This window comes from Cladophialophora immunda (assembly GCF_000835495.1).
Source record: "Cladophialophora immunda strain CBS 83496 unplaced genomic scaffold supercont1.2, whole genome shotgun sequence".
Lineage (NCBI taxonomy): Eukaryota > Fungi > Ascomycota > Eurotiomycetes > Chaetothyriales > Herpotrichiellaceae > Cladophialophora > Cladophialophora immunda.
Genome location: NW_015622542.1, coordinates 2,813,460 through 2,836,308, shown reverse-complemented (window position 1 = coordinate 2,836,308; position 22,849 = coordinate 2,813,460). Strand labels below are relative to the sequence as shown.

At 54.6% G+C, this 22,849-nt stretch overlaps 7 protein-coding genes across 10 annotated transcripts; 4 read left to right on the top strand and 3 right to left on the bottom strand.

Annotated features, from left to right (window-relative positions):
- The first annotated feature begins 2,412 nt into the window (after positions 1-2,412).
- On the top strand, positions 2,413-4,948 carry PV07_03282. 2 transcript variants are annotated; one of them, XM_016389986.1, is made up of 2 exons: positions 2,413-3,014; positions 3,065-4,948. In XM_016389986.1, the coding sequence occupies exons 1-2, from the start codon at positions 2,609-2,611 to the stop codon at positions 4,726-4,728; spliced, it is 2,070 nt and encodes a 689-aa protein (XP_016251888.1). In that variant the 5' UTR covers positions 2,413-2,608; the 3' UTR covers positions 4,729-4,948. The 2 variants fall into 2 exon arrangements, with proteins under 2 accessions (XP_016251888.1, XP_016251889.1); XM_016389987.1 differs by having other exon boundaries at positions 2,413-4,948.
- Positions 4,949-11,399: 6,451 nt separating this feature from the next.
- PV07_03281 (uncharacterized protein) lies at positions 11,400-13,612 on the bottom strand. The gene is made up of 4 exons (XM_016389985.1): positions 13,334-13,612; positions 12,322-13,275; positions 12,153-12,262; positions 11,400-12,084 (listed from the first exon to the last, which is right to left on the bottom strand). Exons 1-4 carry the CDS (start codon positions 13,442-13,444, stop codon positions 11,769-11,771), a joined length of 1,491 nt encoding a protein of 496 aa, XP_016251887.1. The 5' UTR covers positions 13,445-13,612; the 3' UTR covers positions 11,400-11,768.
- A 202-nt stretch (positions 13,613-13,814) lies between these two features.
- On the top strand, positions 13,815-15,129 carry PV07_03280 (uncharacterized protein). The gene is made up of 2 exons (XM_016389984.1): positions 13,815-14,010; positions 14,083-15,129. Exons 1-2 carry the CDS (start codon positions 14,006-14,008, stop codon positions 14,666-14,668), a joined length of 591 nt encoding a protein of 196 aa, XP_016251886.1. The 5' UTR covers positions 13,815-14,005; the 3' UTR covers positions 14,669-15,129.
- On the bottom strand, positions 14,883-17,634 carry PV07_03279. 3 transcript variants are annotated; one of them, XM_016389983.1, is made up of 7 exons: positions 17,123-17,634; positions 16,868-17,054; positions 16,275-16,811; positions 16,073-16,220; positions 15,862-15,979; positions 15,316-15,805; positions 14,883-15,226 (listed from the first exon to the last, which is right to left on the bottom strand). In XM_016389983.1, exons 2-7 carry the CDS (start codon positions 17,050-17,052, stop codon positions 15,139-15,141), a joined length of 1,566 nt encoding a protein of 521 aa, XP_016251885.1. In that variant the 5' UTR covers positions 17,053-17,054; positions 17,123-17,634; the 3' UTR covers positions 14,883-15,138. The 3 variants fall into 3 exon arrangements, with proteins under 3 accessions (XP_016251885.1, XP_016251883.1, XP_016251884.1); XM_016389981.1 differs by having other exon boundaries at positions 17,349-17,634; XM_016389982.1 differs by having other exon boundaries at positions 16,868-17,634.
- Positions 17,635-17,840: 206 nt separating this feature from the next.
- On the top strand, positions 17,841-20,041 carry PV07_03278 (uncharacterized protein; the record flags this gene model as incomplete). The annotated part of the gene is made up of 4 exons (XM_016389980.1): positions 17,841-17,892; positions 17,949-18,250; positions 18,307-18,468; positions 18,524-20,041. 4 exons carry the CDS (start codon positions 17,841-17,843, stop codon positions 20,039-20,041), a joined length of 2,034 nt encoding a protein of 677 aa, XP_016251882.1.
- A 476-nt stretch (positions 20,042-20,517) lies between these two features.
- Positions 20,518-21,615, top strand: PV07_03277 (uncharacterized protein; the record flags this gene model as incomplete). Its single annotated transcript, XM_016389979.1, has 3 exons — positions 20,518-20,604; positions 20,657-21,253; positions 21,319-21,615. The coding sequence occupies 3 exons, from the start codon at positions 20,518-20,520 to the stop codon at positions 21,613-21,615; spliced, it is 981 nt and encodes a 326-aa protein (XP_016251881.1).
- On the bottom strand, positions 21,581-22,670 carry PV07_03276 (uncharacterized protein). The gene is made up of 3 exons (XM_016389978.1): positions 22,355-22,670; positions 22,102-22,291; positions 21,581-22,041 (listed from the first exon to the last, which is right to left on the bottom strand). The coding sequence occupies exons 1-3, from the start codon at positions 22,573-22,575 to the stop codon at positions 21,772-21,774; spliced, it is 681 nt and encodes a 226-aa protein (XP_016251880.1). The 5' UTR covers positions 22,576-22,670; the 3' UTR covers positions 21,581-21,771.
- Between the last annotated feature and the right edge of the window lie 179 nt (positions 22,671-22,849).

The following is a 22,849-nucleotide window of genomic DNA, read 5'->3' as shown; positions in this document are numbered from 1 at the left end:
GCACGCCAAACCCCCTATTCTCGAGGGGAAAACGGCCTATGCAGCTTTTACCCCGTCTTGTGAGACAGAAACAGCAGCAACAGAACAAAAGAACAAAGTGTGTGAGTCACAAAATGACAGGCAGCCTAAAGGGCATAGATGAACAGCAACCCATGGAAAATGCAACGCAATCCAGGTATGTACCTGCTACCGCCACATCACAGGTGCTCTACCAGAATGCCAGCACCCTGGCCTCAATGCTTTCTCTAGGCTCCTGGCCCTCAGTGCCTAAGACAGAAGGACTGCCATGTCCTCCAGCCGCCGCAACATCTTTATCATGCTCGCTGTCCGTGTCCGCAAACTTGATCATCATCACCTCGTGCGGCTTCTGCTCCGAGACATAGTACCATCTGTGGTCCTCTAGGTTCTCGGGTCGCGAGATGGTGTATGCCTCGAGCAGGTACTCTCCCTGAAAGCCCGAGGCTCGGTAGTCAAAGGCATGGAGGTCTTTTTGGATATTCGTCGAAGACTTCCAATCCAACACGGCAATGGGATCCCGCTTTACTGTCTTGAGCGGCCTCCACACGCTATACGCCGCGACGCGCGGTCCTCGTGTGCCTGCGTCGTGTGCCTTGATCGCCTCGGCGCCCGCCTCAGCCATATCTGCGCGAGAGTATTTGATCGTGTCGAGGAGACCTTTGAGCGTGTAGTCCACATGCAAGGCTCGGGCCGGTTCTAGAGATCGCTCCGCCTCCTGCGGAGCAACTGCAACCCGAGAAATGCAAAGTCAGCGCGGCTTCGAGTTATACAAAGATGATGCCGGGGAAGACTGGCCGGGGAAACAAACTTCTTGTGCGGTCAGATGGGAGTGCGCTAAGCATTTTGTCCATCTCTCCGCCGCGAGGGTGATAAAACTTTTTGTTCGAGTCATATTTCTTTGCAAGCTTGCGGCGGAAGGCGACGTTGTTGACGATCACGGTTTTGCACCCAGTCACGGTCTTGACAAGGTCTTGCACTGCGGGAATGTATGTCTGCAGGACGTCTTCTTCGGTTGCCCACGCGCTGGGGTCGATGTGGTGCTCAACGACCGTGAAGCCGTGCCTGTGGAGACCCTCGACACCTTTGGCCAGCTTCGTGTCGGAGCGGTAGTCGTGGAGAGTCAATCTCTCCTCCCTGATGTTGTGAGGTGCTGGCGCGGCGAACAGACTGCGCTGTTCAGCGGGGACGGACCGGTCAGGCTCTTCGTACCGGAAAATGGCCTCGACAGCAGGGGGAGACACCGTTGACGTTGTCGTGGCTGATGGCATTGTGGTAAGTGGTTGATGGATAAGATGCTATGTAGGCTGCTCGAGGTATTTCGCGTCCAAGGCTCACTCCGGGCGTGCGACGTGAAAGAGGTAATAAGAGACCAACAAGCCACTAGGTCGTGCCTCTCTATGCTGTCCTTATTCTATGCTGTTGTATTCCACCCCATTTATACCCCTCCCCTGCTTTTGGAAGTGGTCGCTCCCTTCCGCTGTCGAAGAGTTTTATATCCTTCCCATCTCACCGGAGGTAAGTACGCCTAAGCTGACATGGTGCACGGCCCACACATCGTGAAGACCAAGAACAAATAATCGAGGTCCCAGGTCTTTCTGGTTACCTACCGAGAAAACTCGCAAGAACCCTATTGCCAAATACGGTTTCATCCTGAGGATGAGCGAAGGCTCCTTTACCCGGTGCTCTAATTGAGTCCTGAGCTAGGTCGTGCTGAGCACTCTCTGAGCTTCCCAGTGAGGTACAAGCACGGCCGAAGCTGACCACAAGCGATCAGCGATACGCGGCCATTGGCTGGGTGTTGGTCAGAGTCCTCTGCGACACTGGCAAGTGCCTACCCTTTACGCTGTTTGCCTGCGGCAGACAAATCACTGGTCGACTGGAGGCTCTTCATCCCAGGCTATTGCCTAGCTGAGTGGTGGCAGTGAGAGCACTCCCGACAACAATAGCCGTGCGGGGAGTTGAAAGCGCAAGCCCGTCAATAACCAGCTTGGCATCTCTATCCCTAACCTCATTTAGGTATACAAGAATAGTGTCGAGTTGTGCAAATATACTCCTAACCACCGCACATCATGCCCGGAGATGTCGCAGGACTCATGGCTCATGGCGTGTGCCGAAGCTCCCGAAGTGGGCTGCATCTACATACCTCATTCCTTACCATATCCCTCACGAGAAGACGCTGCGTCCGACACCGATGGAAGAGCCAGCGACGGACCCTGTCCCGTCAGCACTATTAATCAGGCTGCATCCTCGTCTCCATAGGCCAAGCCATTCCCATATCAGTAGCCGCGACCCAGAGAACCTGGCGATCTTTGGGGGCCAAGGCCAAAACGAGGGATCTACAAGTACATCACGGAACTTGTTATGTCTCTAAAAAATCTTGAGCCATCCGCTCAGGTGACAATAAGTATTGGCATGTGTCCGCTTTCTAAACCCATTCAGTACAAACGAGGGGCAGAGTAGGTACTTAACATTTCATGGTTTGTCTCAGGTATGGTCTACTCTATTCCCGGATATGAGAGAGAGAGAGAGAGGGAGGGCTTTATTGCGTGGCCGTTGTCTTTGCGTTGCCCTTGACTTGCGCATTTGAACCATGGTCGATCCGTCCCATCCACCGGACGAATGTGCAGGCACTGCTGATGCTGAGCAAGAGCAGCGTGTACCTCTAACAAGTCCAGTAGCAGAGAAAGCTCGGAAGGCTCCTGGATTTCTTGCTGAGGATCGTCATGACGGCTCCGACTCGCCACAAGTTCGGGATGGAGCGTCCACGGGCCGTGCGAGAAACAGCGGCGTTAGCATTCGCAGGCTCTGGAGCTCATGGTGGCTGGAGGTAGCAGGTAGCGTCTTGATCCTGCTGGTCTTCGTCGCGCTGGTCATTACGCTGAAAGAGTATCAAAATCAACCTCAGCCAAACTGGCCACATGGCTTCTCCATCAACACGCTCGTGTCGGTGTACACAGCCCTGTTCAAGTTGCCACTCATGCTCATTGCATCGGAATGTAAGTGTTTCCCGCTCTTATGACTAGAGTCTCCTCACCCCTTGGCTTAGGTCTGGGTCAGTCGAGATGGAGGTGGTTCCGCCGGCGGAAGCAACCTTTGAACGACATTGCGATCTACGAATCTGCCCTCCGAGGAGACCCGTTTGGGGTCATCCAGCTACTGTGGGCGACTCGCGGACGACAGCTTACGGCGACCATCGGCGCGATCATATCTTTGGCTTCCCTTGTGATCGACCCCTTCAATCAAGCCGTCATCACCATCTACCCTTGCCAGATCCCCGATGCATCGTCACTGGGCGACGTCCCGCGCGCAAACACCTTGCAGATTCCGGAAACCCTGCCGTTGACGATGCAATATAACATGCTGGCGACTGCCCTCGGGTTGGGGTCATTCGAGGTCAGGCCCAGGTGCCAGTCCGGAAACTGCACCTTCGACCAGGAATACCATTCGGTCGGCCTCTGCAGCAGCTGTACAGATATCAGCGCCCAATTGCAGCGCAATTGTACCATCCCAGGAGACATACAGCCACAGGTGACAGCCACGCTTCCCAGTTGCCGCTGGTTTCTCGAGCACACGGATCCCGGCGACGGCGAGAATCCCAACTATATTGGCTTTGACACGTCCATACCGCTCCAGGGTGGTGACCTTTGGAAACTGGTGAACTACGAGGTTGCCTCGTACTCGGTCAATCATACTATTGCTTGGATTGCGGACCCGCCCCAGGCCGTTTCCTGCTCTGTCAAGCCTTGCGTCAAGTCCTACAAGTCTGCTGTCGTCAATGGGAGCTTTTCCGAAGAGCTGGTCGGAAAGTCACAAGTATGGCCAGATCCGCCTATCACTCCAGCGTACCAATGGGACGTTATCTATTCTCGAATGCTGAATCGCGACTGTCTGCCACCAGCCACAAAGCAGGCCCTCATGCGCCAAAACATCGATACCACCCCCGAATGGATTGCCTACAACTTTACCGTTCTCAACAACACCCCTAGTGGGCTGCGCGTGCTGCAAGGCATGGCCCCTGATCCCTCCGTCCCCGATGAATGTCTGTACCAGTACGAATCGTATGAATTGGGCGTGCAGAGTCCCATTAAAAACGTCATCAACTGGTTCGCCACCCAATTCAAACAGCCTCTCACGGCGTGGGTGACCTACAACGGGACCAACCTCACCGGCGGCATCGCGTCCGACATTTTCAACTACGGCGACGCAGCACCACCCATGTACTGGATCAATGGTCTGGACGCGAACCAAAGCAACGTCATGGTGGCGCTGTACGGCAACGGCAGCATCACGGGCGCCACCGTGGCGCAGATGTTCGACAACGTCGCCGCCACCATGACCAACTTCGCGCGCAGCAACCCCAAGGCACTCCTCGATGGCAACGGACGCAACGTGGACCTCGCGCCGGCGCAGACGCCCGAGCTGCTGCAGAACTCGTGCATCAGCATCAACTGGCCCTGGCTGGCGCTGCCCGCGGCGCTCATGCTGCTGAGCGTGCTGTTTTTGGGGTTGACCGTTGCGCAGTCCTCGCGGCCGGGCTCGGCGGGCGTCTGGAAGTCCTCGCCGCTGGCCTTGCTCTGGCATGGGTTCGAGGCGCCGCAGCCCACGAGCCCCGCGTCGGACGACCTGAAGACGATGGAGACCATGTCGAAGAACATGAGCGTGCAGCTGCGACAGACGGCACTGGGCTGGAAACTCGTGCAGCGGGCATAGAGCAGGGAACCGGCAAGAGAAGCTCCTAGCTCTATAGAACCACGGAGCCGGATGGGTTATTGAGTGTATACTATTACCAGGTAATTAGCACATCTTCCTTGGACACAAATACGTCTTTCCCATCCGAGACACGTCTTGCCTCTACCGAGTACATTGCGGATGTGACTTTATGACTAGGATGTTGTTCCTATGCGCTGCTTCCCGCGCTGTCACAATTCCATTCCAATCCTTCTCGTGTCAGTCTTCTTTCGCGGTATAAGTGCTTTAATAAGTAACTCTTCCTTTTCCCACGGGCTCTATTCTCCGGAAACGACCAAAGTGTAAGCCTTCCACTTGGGATCAATCTACTCTCCCGGTAGTCCTTCGTCTGCAGCGCACTCGCCGCGCCCGAGATTCCCAAACAGCACCTCTCCTTGACGACGGATCGGGGCTCTCTCCAGGTTTGGGGTCTTTAGGTCTTTAAAAGGAGAGCGTATATATACAAGAGTCTGGCGTAGGAATCACCTATACCTACGCGTCATGTGGAGGGTGGTTTCTACTCTTGAACCAGATTCACTTGGGCACCTAAGATAGGACAATGCTTCGTTGCTGTTCTATAAGTGTCATGTTTGCGAGAGTGACCGAACATTGGATAGTCTAATATATGGAAACATCTAGTCAATGACTAGCCACAGCCTTAGGATGAATATGGGCCGCGTGTCCCAGCGATAAACCGGACAGAGCGATCTGAAGGAATTCACCGATAAGTCTGTCTTGGTGAGCACTCAGTCTTCTTGGCGACCTTCACATGTCGCCACGGGACCGGTGTACATGCGCCGGGCACTGAGGACCCAGTTGACCGCCGAGATGAACATTACTCCCGCAAACAGGACGATCGCCCAGTTCATCTGTGCAGAAAGATCAGGTCAGCGCTTCCCATGTCACAGAGCAAGCAATACGGAACCATTTTCTTACCTCTTCCGCATTGGGCTCCCAGTAGATGGGCCAGAATGCCCAGAAGAAAGCGTAGATGGCGTAGGTGAGGCCGAGCCCGTTGACCAGGATCCCCCGCCTGCCCAGGCTCCAGAAGACCGGTGGGAGAGTCTCTGGAAGGGCGATGCGCCGCCAGAGCACGCAAGCAATGCTGATGGCGTACGTGGCCATCAACGCCACGATGGCCAAGCTGATGATGGCATTGAAGGCGACCGGGCTGCCGAGGTAGATGAGGCTCATGACCACCGTATACCCCCAGGTCACGAAGCATGCGTTTGCAGCGACGTTGAGGCTGGGGTTGACCTTCTTCATCCACGTGGGGAACGGCATTCCATCGTCTCGGGCGAAGGCGAACAGCTGTCGAGAGGTCGACGCGAAACAGCTGGTGGCGATCATGAACACCAGGATCTTTGGTCACAAGTGAGTAATTGTGGGCAATACCGAGAAGAGCGCATATGGCGCGTGAAACTTACAAACATGATGGAAGTGATGGCTTGAGCACCCGCCGTGCTAAGAGAGTTCTGCAAAATCCACACAAAAGGAAATGCTTCGGTCGTAGCAGTGGCGACGTCGGTCATGCCAAACAGGAACACGATCAACATGGCGAAGGCGAGAGGGATGTTGAACATGTATGCCCAGAACATCGTCTTCGGTGTCACCACGCTGGCATTTTTGACTTCTTCCGCTGCACCGGCCGTCAGTTGCTACTCCCAAAATCACCTCTGACATTGTGTACTTACAGAGATGGGCGACGGCATCCGAGGCCAGGACATTCCACATGGCAGGTACCTGGCCAACCATGACGGCAAGGCCCACTGCAGACTCCAGTCAGTATACGGCGCACTGATTCGAGTAGAGACACTGTGCAAGGTGCAGTAAGGATAACAGGACGTTGTCTGTGCGAGAGTCCAACATACTCAGAGGAAAGTTGCCGCCATTGTCGGTGAAGGTGAGAAAGACCTCCTTTGCATCGTTCTTGGGAGAAGCGACGGCGATGGTGATGAGGACCACAAAAAACCCAGCAACATGAAGCGCGACGAACACGTTTTCCAACAATGCCAGCTTCTTCGCGCCCCAGACATTGATCGCGGTGACCAGGGTGCCAATAAGAATGCTCAGGAGGGCAGTGTACCAGTTCTTAATGTCAAAGTCGGGGTTCCCGAGTTGCACCAGAGCCATGACAAGCTGGGCGGCGAACATTGCGTCGGAGGCGACGAAGGATTGCCAGCACAGAGAGCTCAGCCAGCCTGAGGTGTAGCTGAGAGCCTTTTGGTAGCGTCTCGAGGCAAACTCGCTGACCCAGTGATACTGTCCTCCGGCGGTGGGGGCCATGGAGGCCATCTCGGCGAGGCTCAGGACAATGAAGAATTGGCCCGTGATCACCCATGTGTAACTCCAGAACATGCCCGCGGTTCCGCCATCGACGAGCATTTGGAAATTGTTCAACGCGACAAACTCCGTGCGGCAACTGTTAGTACCAGAGCAGGCGGCAAGGGAGACGGGGGAGACATATCAAGTGCCCATGGTGCAGGAGGTGAAGCCGACACTGCTGATCCAGTTGAAGTTGCGCTTGAACTCCTGCTTCTTGCCCATCCTAGCCATGTCCTTCTCATCTTGGTCGATGGCATCGCTGCTGTCCTCGCTGCCAACTGCCTCCGCCGAGTATAGGCCTTCTTTCTGAGGAAGGATGTCGTCCGTAGTCGTCATTTTCGCGGGTGCAAATGGCAAAATCCAGGGGAAAGAAGGGATGCTCTGACAACGAGGGTCGAGGGCACAACCCGGGCTTGACCAAATATCATGTACCAAGATCCAAGATGCAATCAAAACAGTCTAGACCTCAGCATCCATTGCATTCTCGGAGTAAGATACATGCTTCCACGGCGCCAGCATATAAGCTTTCGTACCTGCTCATCGTGGTAAGCCTCGAAAGATAAGGAGTCGGGACTTGTCCGCAGGGGCCTTGTCGACCAATTGATTCGAGTCTCGCTAGACAACCTTTAGATAAACATCCAAGATGGACCCGACAAATCATCTCGGTTTCGCTCCCAAAAATTGCGCAGATAGCATCAAGCAACGCCGGAATAAACTGGGCAGGACACCAGGAAGCTTACTTCGTACGCGTGCCAGGGAAATCTTAACCCGTTCGAACGGAGACTGTCCACGCCTGGGTTCTCCCAGTGACTGCTATCTCCAATAAGAGGTCTCTTAGTTCGCCTGGAGTGCGCAGGCGCTTTCGCTTGACTTCCTGCCTCTCACTCTGTCAGCTAACTTGATACGAAACAGCATTCGGACATGGTCGCTGTTCAGCGCCATTGTCACTCCAGCCACCACGTGGTTTCGAAACAGACGGTCGCCCCGTATTTTGTCAACTAGCTGCATAGTTCCTCTTCGTTTCGAACGGTGCTACAGCACTAGCGATGTCGTAGTCCTGTTGTTGTGGCTCAGCGTCAAGGCTAGGACATCCACGCCATCGCCCTCGCCTCAGGCATTCCTCCATGTTTCTTGGATGTGTTTCTGAAGGAGCTTCCGAGATCTACCCAGAAAGGATGCTTCTTGATGACCATGCTGACCAACTCAGAGAGATAGCAATCTGGTTCCACAGGACTTGAGGGTCGCGAGTGTGACCATGTCGCGGTGTGCAATCAGTCTTGCGAGGCTCACATTGAGGTCCCGCCCCATATCGCTAGCAGGGTTGGTGCCATTGTTTCGGCGTGCTGCCAGGCCACAAGAGTGGCTCGGGCTCAGGGTATCAAAGACACTTCTCTAGGAGAAAAGGGAATGGTCTGAACAGAGCCTGAAGATTGGGACTGGAGCGAAGCCAAAATGCCGTTCCGTATAGCCGGGTCTGTGGTCGCAGATTGAGCGACCTTTAGCACCTTTCGTCGCCTCCCCACAATTGATAACGTGTCAGTGGCCCTTGCCTCCAGGTCAAGGCAGTGCTAACGGAGGGCCTTGCCTTCTGTCGCTCTGCGTGGGAAGCACAGCACGAGTTCCATATTTCGTTACGAGAACGGTGTCTCCTCCTCCTACCTGGTCAGAGTCCGTGTTTGCCACCAAGGTGGTTTAGTAGATGACGAGCTAGAACTGTGAGGATCGCAGATATCGCCAAATGCATCCTCTAGCACCCAGATGCTCGCACTCGCATGCTAGCTTATTCGGTTCTCGATTTGAGGCCCCCCGCAAATTGCGGTTGGATGAGTGTGGCTGAGCCCGGGGGGTCTTGATGTGTGCGCAATTGTTCTGCGCCAATTGCCCGTCATCTTTGCATATCCTGGTTTCGCAGTGATATTCATCGCCTCCTCCTTCTTGAGGCACCTTGTAAGTTGAAGATTGTTTGGCCACTTACCGAAATGTGGGCCGAATGCAGCTGCGATCTCTTCGGGAACTGCAGGCTCGATCAGACAGACATCATTCAGGTGGCCTGATCACAAAATGATGCCCAGACATCCAATATGGCAACATACCGAGATGACCTGGGACTGTCTATGGAGAATAGACAAGGAAGCGAAAGAAACGACGAGGCAATCAACGGTCAATCATTCGCCGTCGCCAAGGAATTGAAGAATCCAACCGAGGCATACGCCACAAATCTGGGGTAGAACACGGGGAACGCTTCTGTATTTTGTAAACAAGATGGCGTTGGAGGGGGTGTCTCCGCCTTTAGGCGACCCTCTGGGGGAATTCATGGTCATATAACATCTATCAATTGCTCAAGCTCAACTGACGATCTAGAAGTCCATACCTGACCAGCCCGAGAGTCTCTCTACTCCGAATTCTTCCCTGGCTCTATGTCCTCAGAAGCGGCTCTCGACGTTATCGTAGTCGGTGGCGGCATCGCTGGCCTGTGTACGGCCATTGGACTACGTCGTGCCGGCCACCATGTCCACCTCTTTGAACGAGCACCCACCGCCACAGCCTTTGGTGCCGGGGTCGTGATCGGGTATAATGCTTCCAAAGTACTCACGTCGTGGGGTCTAGACTACGCAAAGTACCACATCAACGTCGCTGAAACGTTCAAGATGGTCAAGGGCGACACGTTCGAGGAAATAATGAGTTTCCCTCCGGGTCTATACGAGACGCTCGCGCGCGGAAGCCGTCAGTATTACGCGCACCGCATTGACCTCCAACAGGCCCTGCTTGACCTGGCAACTCAACAAGATGCCCCGGGGACGCCCGTGGCCATTACCTACTCTGCTGATGTGGTCGCCCACGAGCCCGAGGAAGGGAGCATCACGCTCGGAGACGGGTCGAAGCACAAGGCTGACCTGGTTGTTGCGGCGGACGGAGTGCACTCGCTTGCACCGCACTATTTACTCGGCTCGAACGCTGCCACTTACGACATCTCTCACACGGGCACCACCATCATTCGCTTCATGCTTCCCTCCTCTGCCATCCTCTCCGACCCACAGACCGCGCACCTGATCTCGTCCTCGGGACAGTTCACGTGGTTCGTCCATCCGGACCGCAATCGTTGGCTCTTGCAATATCCTGTTCGCGACAACAGCGAAATCAATTATGGTATGTACTCGCGCATAACCGCCAGTGAACAAGTCACCGAACAGGTTTCTCGGTTCAAATGCAACCGGGAAAGTCTGCGTCGTGAACTCGAAGGGTTTCATCCCGACATTGGAAAGCTCGCGGACAAAACAAGCGAGATTCTGCCAGTGTGGAAGCTGGCCGAGAGACCGCCGCTTCCGACGTGGTTCAAAAGAAGACTCGTCGTGGTGGGTGACGCCGCTCATCCGATGCTCCCGAACCAGGGTCAAGGGGCCGGGATGTGTATCGAGGACGCTGGCGCGTTGGGCACCGTGTTCACCCGGATGAGTCAAAACAGTATGGAGAACATCGCCAGGAGGTTGAAACTGTTCTTCGACCTGAGGCATCCGAGAGCCTCGGCCGTGCAGTTGATCAGTCATTGCCCGTATTTCGAGGATGCCGTGGGAATCATGTGGGCGGAATTGATCAAGGTTGCGAAACCACAGGACTTGCCCAGGGCCAACGACAGGAACAACATCAGAGAGTGGCTGTTCGCTTATGACGTGAACGCTGAAGCGGAAAAGGCCCTCGAGGCGCAACGGGACCACGCACTGGGGAACGGTGCGGTGTCCTGAAGGATTGAGCAGCAGAAAAGTATATATGACACGAGAAAGTCGTCCAACAAAGGAACGTTTCGTCGATTCATGCCCGTTGCCCGTTGCCCGTTGTCCCAAGCAGAAAAGAGAAAAGGAAGAAAAGCACGACCCTCCCCCTATGAGCAGGGTAGGACGGGATAGCCCCTTGTTCGTGCAGCCTCGCCGCCCCTCGAATTTGGCTGCTAAAGCGGCGACACCACCCCTCCGTCTTGGACGACTCGGGAGTTTCTTTTTCCTTCTAAATCTCTGGGCACAACTGTACAACACTCGGGAAACACGGAGCATCGAAGAATTTCTGTTTTTGCTTCAAGTCCTCCATGGAGCATAGGCCAGCTTGCTTGAAGCAAAAAGGCAATACTAAGACCGCCACGGGGGAGGGAAGGGGCGAAGCGGACGGCGACGCAGCTCTGGGGGATCAGCCCTAGGAGGACGGCTGTGTTGTGGCTACTTATCTACGCTACAGGAACGGTTGCCCCTTAAGGCGCGTCCATGGGGCGTACACGGCCGGCTGGAGCCAACAGTGCCGGGTGGTAAAGGCCAGACCATCTGATTAGGAAGTTTGTTAGGCCCGGACAGCGGAAGAACGACCATCAGGCTTCTATACAGACAAGGTCAGGCCAAGTACGGAGGACCGAGTATGAATGGAAGATCACTTTGGGGTCCATCATCGGTCCCTCGAACCCATAGTGTAGTCCGGTGTCGTCCTTGTGTATATGATTAGCTCCCAGCCTCCCCCGGGCGTCTCACGTGGACAAAGGATCCGGATCAGCGGATTGTTGTGCCAGACAGTGACAGCCTGGAAACTACAGCCGGAGGAAGCGACTACTTGTAACCTTAGTGTGTGGCCTGTTTCTGCTCCCTCGCATCGACCCCCCGCGTCAATCTGTCCTCATTCTGTCCCTTCTCCTTACAAACCTGCCTTCGTGGCGGTGGGATTCAGGACGCTTTTGGGGCCCTGTGCCCGAGAAACGCCTCGATGTCGACCTTCGAAGCCGGGATGGTGTCCTGTGCGACCACCTGATAATAGCGCCGCATCTCGGGGAAGACGTCGGCAAACTTTTGGCTGATGGACCAGTGCGACAGGTTACAAATATGCGCGGCGAAGTGGTCGGACAGGGTCATGGCCCCGGTCTCTGGGTCGGTGTCGATCGCTGCGTCCAGTCCATGTTCCCAATTGACGCTGCATCCCAGCGTCTGGATTGCTAGGATGTAGTCGCGCATATCCTGGACCAGTCCGTCGCGCATTTCAGGGCTGGGAGGGGGGCGCGCGCACCCAGGATTAGCATCGGAAGTCACTTATGCACTTGAGAGGTGACTTACAATATGGGCAGATCCGCCCCGGGATGATGACGGACTAGTCTTTGGAGAGGCGTTGGTCTCATGGCCTCTGGGAGCAAGGTGTATGTCTCCGCCGAAGGGGCAATTATCCACTATTGGTCCGTCAACAGAGTGTTCTGTCTTCCCCCGTGTTTGGTGTCATGACACTAACGCGCATGAAATGTGCATAGGTGAAAATCCACGCCAGAGCTACGTATATGTCGCAATTCGCGAGAAGGCGCATGTACTCGCAGGCCCATGTCGCCGGCGTGTGTGCATCTTCGGGCGTGCGCCCACGGAAATATAGAGCCAGATCAATCTGCGGAGACCCCAGCACAAATTCGATGGGCAATCCTGCAGCCAGTTGTCCTCGTCCATAATCGCGAAAATCAGTATATGCGGCGGCCATGGGACATCGTTCTCCCTCGAACAGCATCGGCTGGATGAGGTATTCGGGAAGGTCAAGATTGAGCAGCTGTTGACGCTGCCAGGCGAAATCCTGAATTGTACTGGGATTGGCCGAGAGGAACGAGGAGTCACCGAATATCCTGATTGACTCTACGTTTGGAGCATCGTGGTCGGTGGAACAAAAGATTCGAAATTGGACTCTGGGGTCAGGATTTTTGGTCCTCTGCACAGTCGCTTCGGATGGGATTGGCAGATCCCACAGCTCGTCGAGCGAGCCTGCCGGACTGATCAACGCGTTTGAGGGTGCTGCTTCGGGGGCAACATCTTGCACTCCTTCGGGGAAACTCCCTCGGCGCCGAGTCAACTCCTCCTTCTGGCTCACGTCCTCCCCAAACTCGCGGCGATTTGTCTTTCGAGCGTGGGCTGAAGCCCAGGACTCGTGTGGATCGGAGCTTGATGATGCTGCAGCATGTTCCGGCATGTCCATGCCGAGCCTTTGGGAAAGCGTGCGAATCAGAGGGTCATCTCTCAATCGCTGTCGCATCTCGTCACCTCCGGCGCGGATCAGTTCGAGAAGTCGCTGCAGCATCTGCTTCTGCAGCGCTGCTTCGGTCTCGGCTCGCTCCCAATGGATCTTGCGTCGCCTGTCGAGACTGGCGTTGTACATACATTCGAGCCGCGATCGACTGCAAGCACTACAAGGATTGCCGCCGGAACACTATCCAGGAAGCCAAAGTCAGAATACCATGACCCAGCATACTGCGGAGAAATGCCACCTTTGATTTTCGGATCTTGCAGCTGAAACAGGCTGTGGAGGCTTTGCGCCGAGGCGGATTCAAGCCCGAGGCCGGAGTGGAAGTCTCCATTCCAGGACGACTTTGATTCATGGGCCTCTTATATGGGCAGGTGTGTGAATGTCTCGGTCAAGTCCTGGATCATCTCCAGCGCACGCAGAACTTGGTGGATCTTTGAGAGAGGCGGAAGATATGGGACATTTACATATTGCCGGTAGACGGTTTCGATAATGGGATACAACATGTCTTCTTTCGTGTTGCAGAAGTCGTCTGACTCTAGCATATTGGGACCTGTGGCGTGTACACTGTGCAAGCGGCGTGCACGTGACACTCGTTTTTGATGACGTCGAAGGCACAAGGCGGCACGGGACTATTCCAAAAAAGGCAAAGACGCAGCCGAAAGGAAACTCGGCGTTGGTGGCACTTTTTCCAACGCCTTGGCAAGGATTTTCCGCAATTCTGCGTTTCTGCAATGTCCTTGAAGGTGGCATTGATACCTATTTCAAACCGCCGATTTGCGGGCAGCCTGAGTGCGAGAAGGGCCGTCGCAGCTACTGCCAGTCTACGAGGATTGTGGTCTTAGGGAGTTGTCTCTTCAATCGAAGCCCTCCAAAGTCCCCCGTTGCAGTCCATCAACGACTCACCACCGCCGCCATGAGGTTCGCCGCACCCGACTTGTCCTCCTAACACTCCTCTTATTCGTTCGTGCTAACACATCTGGTCTCCCGCAGGATCGAAACGTGCCATCTGTGCTCCCGGCCCGTCTACCCTTCCAAGGGCATCACCTTTGTGCGCAACGACGCCAAGGTGTTCCGGTTCTGCCGCTCCAAGTGCCACAAGAACTTCAAGATGAAGCGCCAGCCCCGCAAACTCAAGTGGACCAAGACGCACCGCGCGCTCCGCGGCAAGGAGATGATCGTCGACCAGAACCTGCTGCTGTCGCAGTTCGCGAAGCGGCGCAACGCCCCCGTCAAGTACGACCGGACCCTGGTCCAGGCGACCATGAAGGCCATGGAGCGGATCGAGGAGATCCGGGCACGGAGGGAACGCGTGTATACCCGGCGGAGGCTGAGCGGCAAGGCCCAGAGGGACGCGCGCCGCAGACAGGACCTCAAGGTGGTCGCCCAGGGCGAGCACTTGATCAAGAAGGAGCTGGCCGATCTGGAGGCCGCGAGGGCCGAGATGGAGCCCATGGTCGAACAGGTCAAGCGAGATCTGGAGACCAGCAGGGTCCTGGGCGAGGAGAGGGTCAGGCAGAAGAGGAAGAGGAAGATGCTCGTCGGTGGAGGCACGGAGGAAGAGATGGATCTCGACTGATTTGGTGCGCCGCGGTCATGATCACTCGTGTACGGACTGGATGAAGCTGATGCGACCATGATACCCGGCGTTCGACGTTGCGAGGCCATCTCTTTTTTCGCCTTGTGGTTAGACGGCATTGTTGGTCCGGCGCAAAAGGGCGTTTGAGAGGCATGTCAAAAGTTTTAATTTTAGATGGATTGGATTCCAGACTTTTTAAAAGACTTCTGGGTTACTGGAGAAAGAGAAACGACGACAGCGAGGCTTTCTATGGCTGAAGACTGCAGGTCTCACAACTTCTTCATTGGCGCTTCGGGACTATAGGCCAAGTAACATCAGGACTGCTGGCTTGGTGGTCCGCCGTTGGGAAGTACAAACTAGGGGCTGTCTCAGTCCTATAAGACGCCGTGGCCAGATCAAATATCTCGTAAAGCAGTCCACACAATGAACCCCAAATGCCTCCATTTGGTTGGTACTGTTCGTCTTGCGTCTCAAGCGGTGACCACGTAGTGCTTGAAGTCCTTCGTCTTGATGTTGCGCTCGAACATGATGTCGACTTCCTGGTACGTTCTCCCTTTCCTGTAGTGGAGCAATAGAGTCAGTAACGGTTCATCCATCGTTGAACGAGACAGATCAGTGCCAAACGGCGGACAAAAGCGGTAACTCACAGTTCAGGGACTCGGAAGTATGACCACGTCAGACACAGCGCCGCCAGTCCGCCAAAGAAGAAGCCGAGTTTTCCTCGCATGTCCGCTTGGTCGGGGTTGATCATGTAGGGAATCGCCACGGTCATGACGATGCCGGCGGTGGCCTGGACGGCGGTGGCGATGGCGATGGTTTTCCCGCGCACTCTGGTGGCCGACACCTCGCAGAGGAGGACGAAGCACACGGGCCCGATGGACAAGTCGTAGATGAAGTTCCAGATCAGCATCAGGACGCTCTGGGCCCAAGAAATGGAGGGCCTGCTGTCGTAGTGGGGCGCGCAGTCCAGGATCCCGATGATGATCTGGAGGACCGCCAGCAGCGCCAGGCCCGTGTTGTAGATGGTCCGGCGGCCGAAGTAGATCAGCAGGATCCATGAGAGACAAGTCCCCACGAAGCCGATCGCGAGGAAGCCAACACCCATGTTGAACGCCTGGTCGGAGGGCAGGCCAGCAACTAGATCCGGGTGAGCAACTTACACGGACAGAAGGAGGGCGGTCCATTTCACATACGGGTAAAGAAGTAGGTGGCATAGCCGACCAGGTAGATGCCGGACAGGACTTGGATGGTATAAACACCGACGGCAATCTCGGTCCGGCGGATGTTGATCTTCTTGAAACAATCCGAGTACTATGCAAAATTGTCAGTCCCGTGAAACAGGTTGCTAGAGTGCCAACCACCAGTGACTTCTGGGGAAAAGGCCACAAGAACAGAAGAACGTACAGTGGAACCCGCCTCGATTTCTCTCTCCAATCGATCCGTCTCGATTATCATGGCCAGAGTAGGTCGAACGTCGACCTTGGGCGAGGCTAGTCGCTTGAGAGACTTTTCGGCATCCTCGAACCGACCTTGTCGTTGCAGCCACCACGGGCTAAATTCACGTTAGCAGACGAATGAGGGGGGGAGTGAACACGGGAGCTCTCACCTTTCAGGAGCAAATGGCAAACCAATCAGAATAACAAGTGGCCAGAGCCATTGGATAGCGAACGGCGCGCTATAAGCCCAGTGGCTGTCAAGTACATGCGTCCCAGCAATGACGCCATTTGCAATCAATTGGCCTGTCACGAAGCAGATGTTCGTGCAGGATGTCAAAACACCTCGAAGGGCCAAAGGGCACACCTCTGATGCATACGCCGGGGCGATAACGGCATAGCTCCCCAAGACCAATCCTCCGAGTAATTCGCCCGCAAGCAGGACGGGAAGTGATCTGGCAAAGAACTGGATAAAGACGAAACCGGTCGTGAGGATGACACATGCTCCGAATGTCTTCTTACGCCCGAACCACTCCATCGGATAAGCCGCGAAGAATGCTCCGACGACTTGGCCGATTGGGGAGCCCATGCTCAGGCCGGTTTGCCATGGGGCCGAGACAATATAGCTTCCGTCGTAGAGATAACCGAAGTCACGCTGAAATGCTGGCGTCGCATACAGCTGGCCTAAAAGTTGCGGATCAAAGGCACACCTGAGTATGCACTTGTTAGAAAAATATGTGAGTGCTCCACTATGTCGGTCACTTACATGATAACACCCAGTGAAAAGAAGAGAGACCATCCGACAGCTGCCGGGTACAGCCTCACGGCTTCCCAGAACGAGTGTCTATGTTCTTTGTCGGTGGCTGTGCGTGCTTCAGCGTTGATTTCGTCAATAGAGGCAGTCGCAATGACGCCCACGGGCTCTTTTCTGATCTCAATATCCTTGTCCATATCTGTGGTTCCCGCAGTGAGCGCCGTTGATCAGGTCCTTTGGAAGTTGGAAGAAGTAGAGCGCACAGACAGTGGCAGATGACGGGCGATAGTCAATTGATAAACGCTTCCAAACAAGTCTGCGTTATCAAGGACGATAAGAGCTTGAGAACCGCGTTCATCAGTCTTTGCCGCTTGACTTGACCCCTCCTGGCGGTAGCGAGATACAGCAGCCCGAGGGATGTGGCCAGGGTCTGGAATGGAATGGTGTCCCATTCGCGTGGTTGGAAATCATGGCCACGAGGGCAAAGCCTCACCTTCGCTATCAACTTGAATTGCCGGTGGCACCTGATTCGACCGACGTGCCAAAAGCGGCTGCTGCTCGTCTGGCTCGTCGATAGCATCCATCTTGTCGTATGACTCGGGCCAAATCGAGGCGAGGAAGGCAAGGTCGGTGCCAGGATCGTCGGGGCAAACCCATGCGATTGCACTGTTACATGGAGGAGCGACGCAGGTCGAGGCCCTAAGAGCGAGTCCTAGCCCTCAACTAAGCGGGGATCTGCGATAGATGGGATATCAGAATGTTATCGTTACATTGAAAAGAGGAGGAGAAGTTGGAGCGTCGGGGGCGATAGCAGAGAGGCAAGCGGGTAGAATACGATTGGTGAGTCGGAGCGGAGGTGCAGTACGGTCAAGCATATAGCGCGGAGGCACATTATCAGATTACGTAATGCAGAACTATGCACGATCACAAAATCTCGTGCTGACGGGTGTCCTTTGGAGATGGTTTGGCGCCATGAAACAATAAGATGGAGCCTCCTCGGAAGAAGATTCGGCGGGTGGTGAATAGCTGTCTCGAGTGTAGGTTCCCTGCGTTCTGTATGTCGATTTCTACCATCTCCTCTAACAAGCTGCAGGCAGAAGGCGAAAGATTAGGTGTGACTTGAGCTCCAATGCGTCAGACAAATGCACTGCCTGTGCCGGCCGAGGCATTGATTGTGAGAGATGGGAGCATTCAGCCGAAGCCCCCGATTCCTACAATCTCGAACTCAGCGCAAGACTGCGGCGTGTGGAATCTCTCCTGGAGAAATTGACAGACGTTGAATCCTTGGATGCTGTCGAGGCTGCGTTGAATGTGGGGGCCGGAGATGGATCAATAACCGCACCGATCGAAGGGCACACTCATCCGCCCCTTATATCTCTATTCGACAATGCAGTTGTACGTTTGACAAACCGCTTAGTTGCAACATGATCGGAAATGGCTCATGGTCATAGTTTGGTCACCAAGAACAGTCAACTCCTTCAAGCGGCCCGGACCATCGCAGCCCGTCCCAAGGTGCGGGAGGTCCTCAGAATGCTAAGCTGGAGAAGCTGCGTCTGGTACTTAGCGCACTGCTCCCCACACAGGAGGACGCAGATCTGATTGCTGGTTCCACGGTGAGTGCTAGAAAGCATCGCGCCGGGTCACGCTGCTAATGAATGCTCTGGAAAGAACGCCTGGGGCCTTGGCCACATGCTTTATGCTGCCAATGGGAACTCGACGCAGACAGACTTCGACATCACCACTTTGTCCAAAGGCTCACCACTAACTATAGCGCGAACACTGATGCATTTTGCAATTCTCATCCAACAAATGCCTCCGGAATTCGACACTTCGAGACTCCAATTCCACTCGCCTATTGACACTGTGCTACAGAAGTACCTGTACTACGTGGCGGATCTCGTTACTTCGAAAGATGATTTTGCTTGTACAATGGAGGGCTTGGAGTGCCTCCTTCTACAGAGCATATTCTACATCAATGATGGTAACCTGCGCAGAGCTTGGCTTGCTGGTCGTCGAGCTTTGTGCACCGCCCAATTTTTGGGGTTGCAAAAGAGCTATCTCAGCTGTATCCGGAATTCAGATAGCGATGATGCCAGTCAGAGACCCGATGCCATGATGTGGGTCAGAACCGTAATGCTTGATCGCTTTCTGGCTCCTATCCTTGGGCTTCCATGTGGCGTTGGCAACGATTGCTTTGGTGAAGATGGGGTGATGGCGCCTATCATCAACTTCCTTGATGTTTTTGAGCGCAGACTCTGCGTGATTGCCGGTTTGATTGCTGCGCGAAACCAAAAAGAACCGGCTCCTGGGTATACCACGACGCTGGACATCGACGAAAAGCTTGAAAAGCTTGCGAAGGATATGGGCGATATGCTGACGACGATCCCAGCATTATACAGCTCGCCTCAGCCCCTGGCCGGGGAGGATCCTTTCAAATTGGTGCTGAACCAAATATGGTTCTATCAAATTACGATCATCTTGCACATACCCTGGATGCTGCGAGCGTTCACCGACAGCAAGTACGAGTACAGCAGATTCGCTTGTCTGACCGCGTCGCGAGAGCATCTTCGCCGATACCTTGCTCTCCGAGACACAAACAACACTCAGAATACCGCTCGTGTTGTTGATTTTGGGACCGTCATTGCGGCCGCAACACTCATTCTCAATCGAGTTGAATCTGCAACACGAGACACCGCCACTTCTGATGGAGAGAAAGACATGAGACTGGTGTCCAATGTCGTGGAATCCATGCGAGCGGTCTCTCGAGGACCACGAGAGTTCATGGCTCGCCAAGGGGTTGAGGTCATGGAGGCGCTTCTAGCATTAAAGAACGGTGCCGGGGATCACAACACAAGCGACACACTGCGATTTACCATACCATTCTTTGGCCCCATTGTCATTTCCCGGAACCGTACCCCAGTTGGCCCGACACCAGTTACCGTTGTGCAGGACGGTCTTGACGAAGACGATCCAATCGACGCTCTGTTGCGGTCAAATCAGGTTCAAAGTGGCCCGCAACTCAGTGGCGTCTCCAATGGACCCGTTCACGGCCATCATCTGTCATTTGAGCAAGCGAATATACCTGACTCTGGTTGGATTCCTCCTTTGCAAGCATGGGACTTCGACACGATTCCTGCCTGGGGTGGCTCGTTTAGTTTGTGGAACGTCCCTGACTGGAATGCCTGAGGCCAAAAACTCCCAACTGCTCGTAGCAAGAGTCGAATGTAATGCTTGGGATCGGCAACGAGTTTCTCCCTGGAGCCAAGCAAAGATGCTTTCGAGATAAAGACCCCGGCAACTTCTCCAGATGGACAGAGGGATGGACAGAAGATGAGAGCGCTCTCTTCTAATCTAGGGGCCTGATGACCTTCTATAAAATGTGCTCGGCCGAGAACTCCGAGTTACAACTCCGCTCATGTACCTACAAACGACATTCAGGCCACCCGTCACGATTTTGCCATTGGCCGATACAGAGAACAATGACTCTAAGATCTTCAGAAGCCTGAGATTGCGATGGTGGTTCTCGGTTACGGGACCGTGATGTGCGAAAACGTGAATGCGTCGACAAAGTATCCGTCTTGTCACCTTTCTCGCTGCCCCCTTCTCTTCGACAAAGACTATTATGAGACATTCATCCTAGCAGACATACATCGACTATCACGATGAACAACTACCTTCAATTTCTCAGAGAATCGTTCCCACCCCGGCCTGGATTTACAGAAAAGGAACTGGGCGACCAGACAGGAAAGGTGCGTGAAGCCGTTGTTGAATCTGCTCGTGCCATGCTGAGCGGGACTCCAGGTATTCATCGTTACCGGAACCACCAGTGGAGTGGGCAAGGCCCTGGTCAGCATCCTCTACTCGAAAAATGCGACAGTCTACACCGCAGCGAGAAACCAAGAGCGTGCCCTCGAAGTCAACGCAGATATTAAAACTCAGAGCCCGAATTCCACAGGCAGACTCATTTATCTAAACATCGACCTCGAGGATCTGAATAGCGTCAAAGCAGCAGCGGAAGAGTTCCTTTCGAGGGAAAGCCGCCTCGATGTCCTGTGGAATAATGCTGCAGTTCTAACCCCTCCTGCTGGCTCGAAGACCAAGCAAGGGTGGGACTTACAACTCGGCGTCAACTGCCTGGCTCCATTTCTGTTCACTAAGCTTTTGACGCCGATGCTGTTGACCACGGCCAAGATCTCTCTACCGAGCTCAGTCCGGGTGGTGTTTGTGGCCTCATCTGCCACATACCTCTTTGCGCCGACTGGAGGAGTGGATATGCTTCGGTTGATGGATGAAAGGGAAAAGGATCCAACCTATATGTACGGTGTAAGCAAGGCCGGGAATGCGCTGTATGCTCTGCAATTCGCAAACCTGTACAGACGCGATGGCGTTATTGCTGTGGTACGTCTAGCCGGTTCTGCCACGCCGTATCTTGGGACTCTGGCTAACACATCCGTTTCACCCAGAGCGGCAACCCCGGAAACCTGCACTCAGATCTGCCGCGGCACGTTCCTAGATGGGGACAGATCCTCATGCGTCCCCTGCAATACGACCCTCTCTATGGCGCATATACCGAGCTATTCGGCGGTCTCTCCCCAGAGATCACACTCGAGAAAACGGGGGCATGGCTAATGCCTTGGGGTCGCGTCGGGAAGTTGAGGGCTGATATCGAGGAAGCAGGTAAGAGCAAAGCGGATGGAGGGAGTGGTATAGCCGAAGATTTCTGGGCCTGGAGCGAGAAGCAGGTGATCGACTATCTCTAGGAGCCAGGTGCTTTAACGGATTGGGGGTGGACGAGGCAGTTTTATACAAAGCGGCGCAGTCGAACAGATTGTCAACATGGGAAATTGACGACGGCTTTCCTATCTTGCTGCACTTGCATTCAACACACAGCGATGGTCAATCCCCTCTTGAGATAATCACTTGGCTTTCCGGAGCGCAGCTCTTCCCTTCTCCAACAGTGGAGCATGAAATATTTTGTATTCAGGATTCCCCTCCAAAGCTGTCTCGATCATGGCCGCCGCGAGTACACCTACACCGATCACGAGTCTGTTCCCACATGTGGCGGTGTTAAGGCCAGCGGTCTGCTTGTGCAGCACACCACCGGGCCTGACCACATATGACTCCCAGCTTTTGTGGTTCTGTTTCTGCTCGTCCGAAAAGGCCAGCAGCCTCGTCTCCGCGAGCCCCTAAGCAGAGTTGTCAGAGAAATGGAGTCTCCTGGAAACGTGCGATGGGCAAAGCGGTACCTTGGCCTTGCGAGTCGTGGTGAGAAACCACAACGAAGCATTCTGGTCATTGATCACGAACATGCCGCTTAAGTAGACCATCCGGAACAGCTTGGTCGTCGCTCCATTGCGGGCTTTGGCAATTGCTTCGCAGAATGCGAGTGGATAGCCGGCTTCGACTTCTTCACCGCCGGTGTATGTGCCTAGAGACCTTCCAAAACGCGTCGGTCATCCAAGCTCGGACGTGCCCTCAAGAAAGCAGAGTGGCCCTTACCAGATGCAAAAGTCTGCGTCTCTGAGCTCAGGCAATACCGAATCGGGATAGTTCGTGAAGTCCTGGAGAATCACGACTTTGACCTTGGAATTGCTTGCAGCCGGCTCGGGCAATGCACGGCGAGAGAGCACCACAATCGAGGTGATTTGAGGATGTGTGAGGCATTGGTTGAGAACTTCGCCCCCAATAAAGCCCGTGGCCCCAGTCAGAATGGCTTTCATTTTGAGTCTTTTGATCGAAGGAAGACGAGTTTGTTCTCCATCAATAGGGTTGTATCAATCATTGTACCATCGGCCTGTGGACAACCGGAATGTTGCTGCCTGCAAACGGCAGCTCTTCTGTGGTTGGACAGCTCTCTCGGCCGAGGGCGCCGAAACCTGGTCAAGGATGCCCCTGTCTACGGCCGAGGGCTTCAAGCTTTTCGGTGAAAAGGGCCAGAATGCGAAGAAGACGAGGCTGAGATATTCAGCCTTGCGGGTGGCGTCGATTAGTCAG

Coding starts and splice junctions, on each gene's coding strand:
- PV07_03282 (XM_016389986.1), top strand. CDS start 2,609: ATGGTCGATCCGTCCCATCCACCGGACGAATGTGCAGGCACTGCTGAT. Junction 3,015..3,064: donor CATGCTCATTGCATCGGAAT/GTAAGTGTTTCC, acceptor CCCTTGGCTTAG/GTCTGGGTCAGTCGAGATGG.
- PV07_03281 (XM_016389985.1), bottom strand. CDS start 13,444: ATGAATCAAAGTCGTCCTGGAATGGAGACTTCCACTCCGGCCTCGGGC. Junction 13,276..13,333: donor GCAAGATCCGAAAATCAAAG/GTGGCATTTCTC, acceptor CTTCCTGGATAG/TGTTCCGGCGGCAATCCTTG. Junction 12,263..12,321: donor CCTATGCACATTTCATGCGC/GTTAGTGTCATG, acceptor ACGGACCAATAG/TGGATAATTGCCCCTTCGGC.
- PV07_03279 (XM_016389981.1), bottom strand. CDS start 17,439: ATGGATGCTATCGACGAGCCAGACGAGCAGCAGCCGCTTTTGGCACGT. Junction 16,221..16,274: donor TTGCCATTTGCTCCTGAAAG/GTGAGAGCTCCC, acceptor ACGTGAATTTAG/CCCGTGGTGGCTGCAACGAC. Junction 15,227..15,315: donor TACTTCCGAGTCCCTGAACT/GTGAGTTACCGC, acceptor GCTCCACTACAG/GAAAGGGAGAACGTACCAGG.
- PV07_03276 (XM_016389978.1), bottom strand. CDS start 22,575: ATGAAAGCCATTCTGACTGGGGCCACGGGCTTTATTGGGGGCGAAGTT. Junction 22,292..22,354: donor GACGCAGACTTTTGCATCTG/GTAAGGGCCACT, acceptor GCGTTTTGGAAG/GTCTCTAGGCACATACACCG. Junction 22,042..22,101: donor CCACGACTCGCAAGGCCAAG/GTACCGCTTTGC, acceptor AACTCTGCTTAG/GGGCTCGCGGAGACGAGGCT.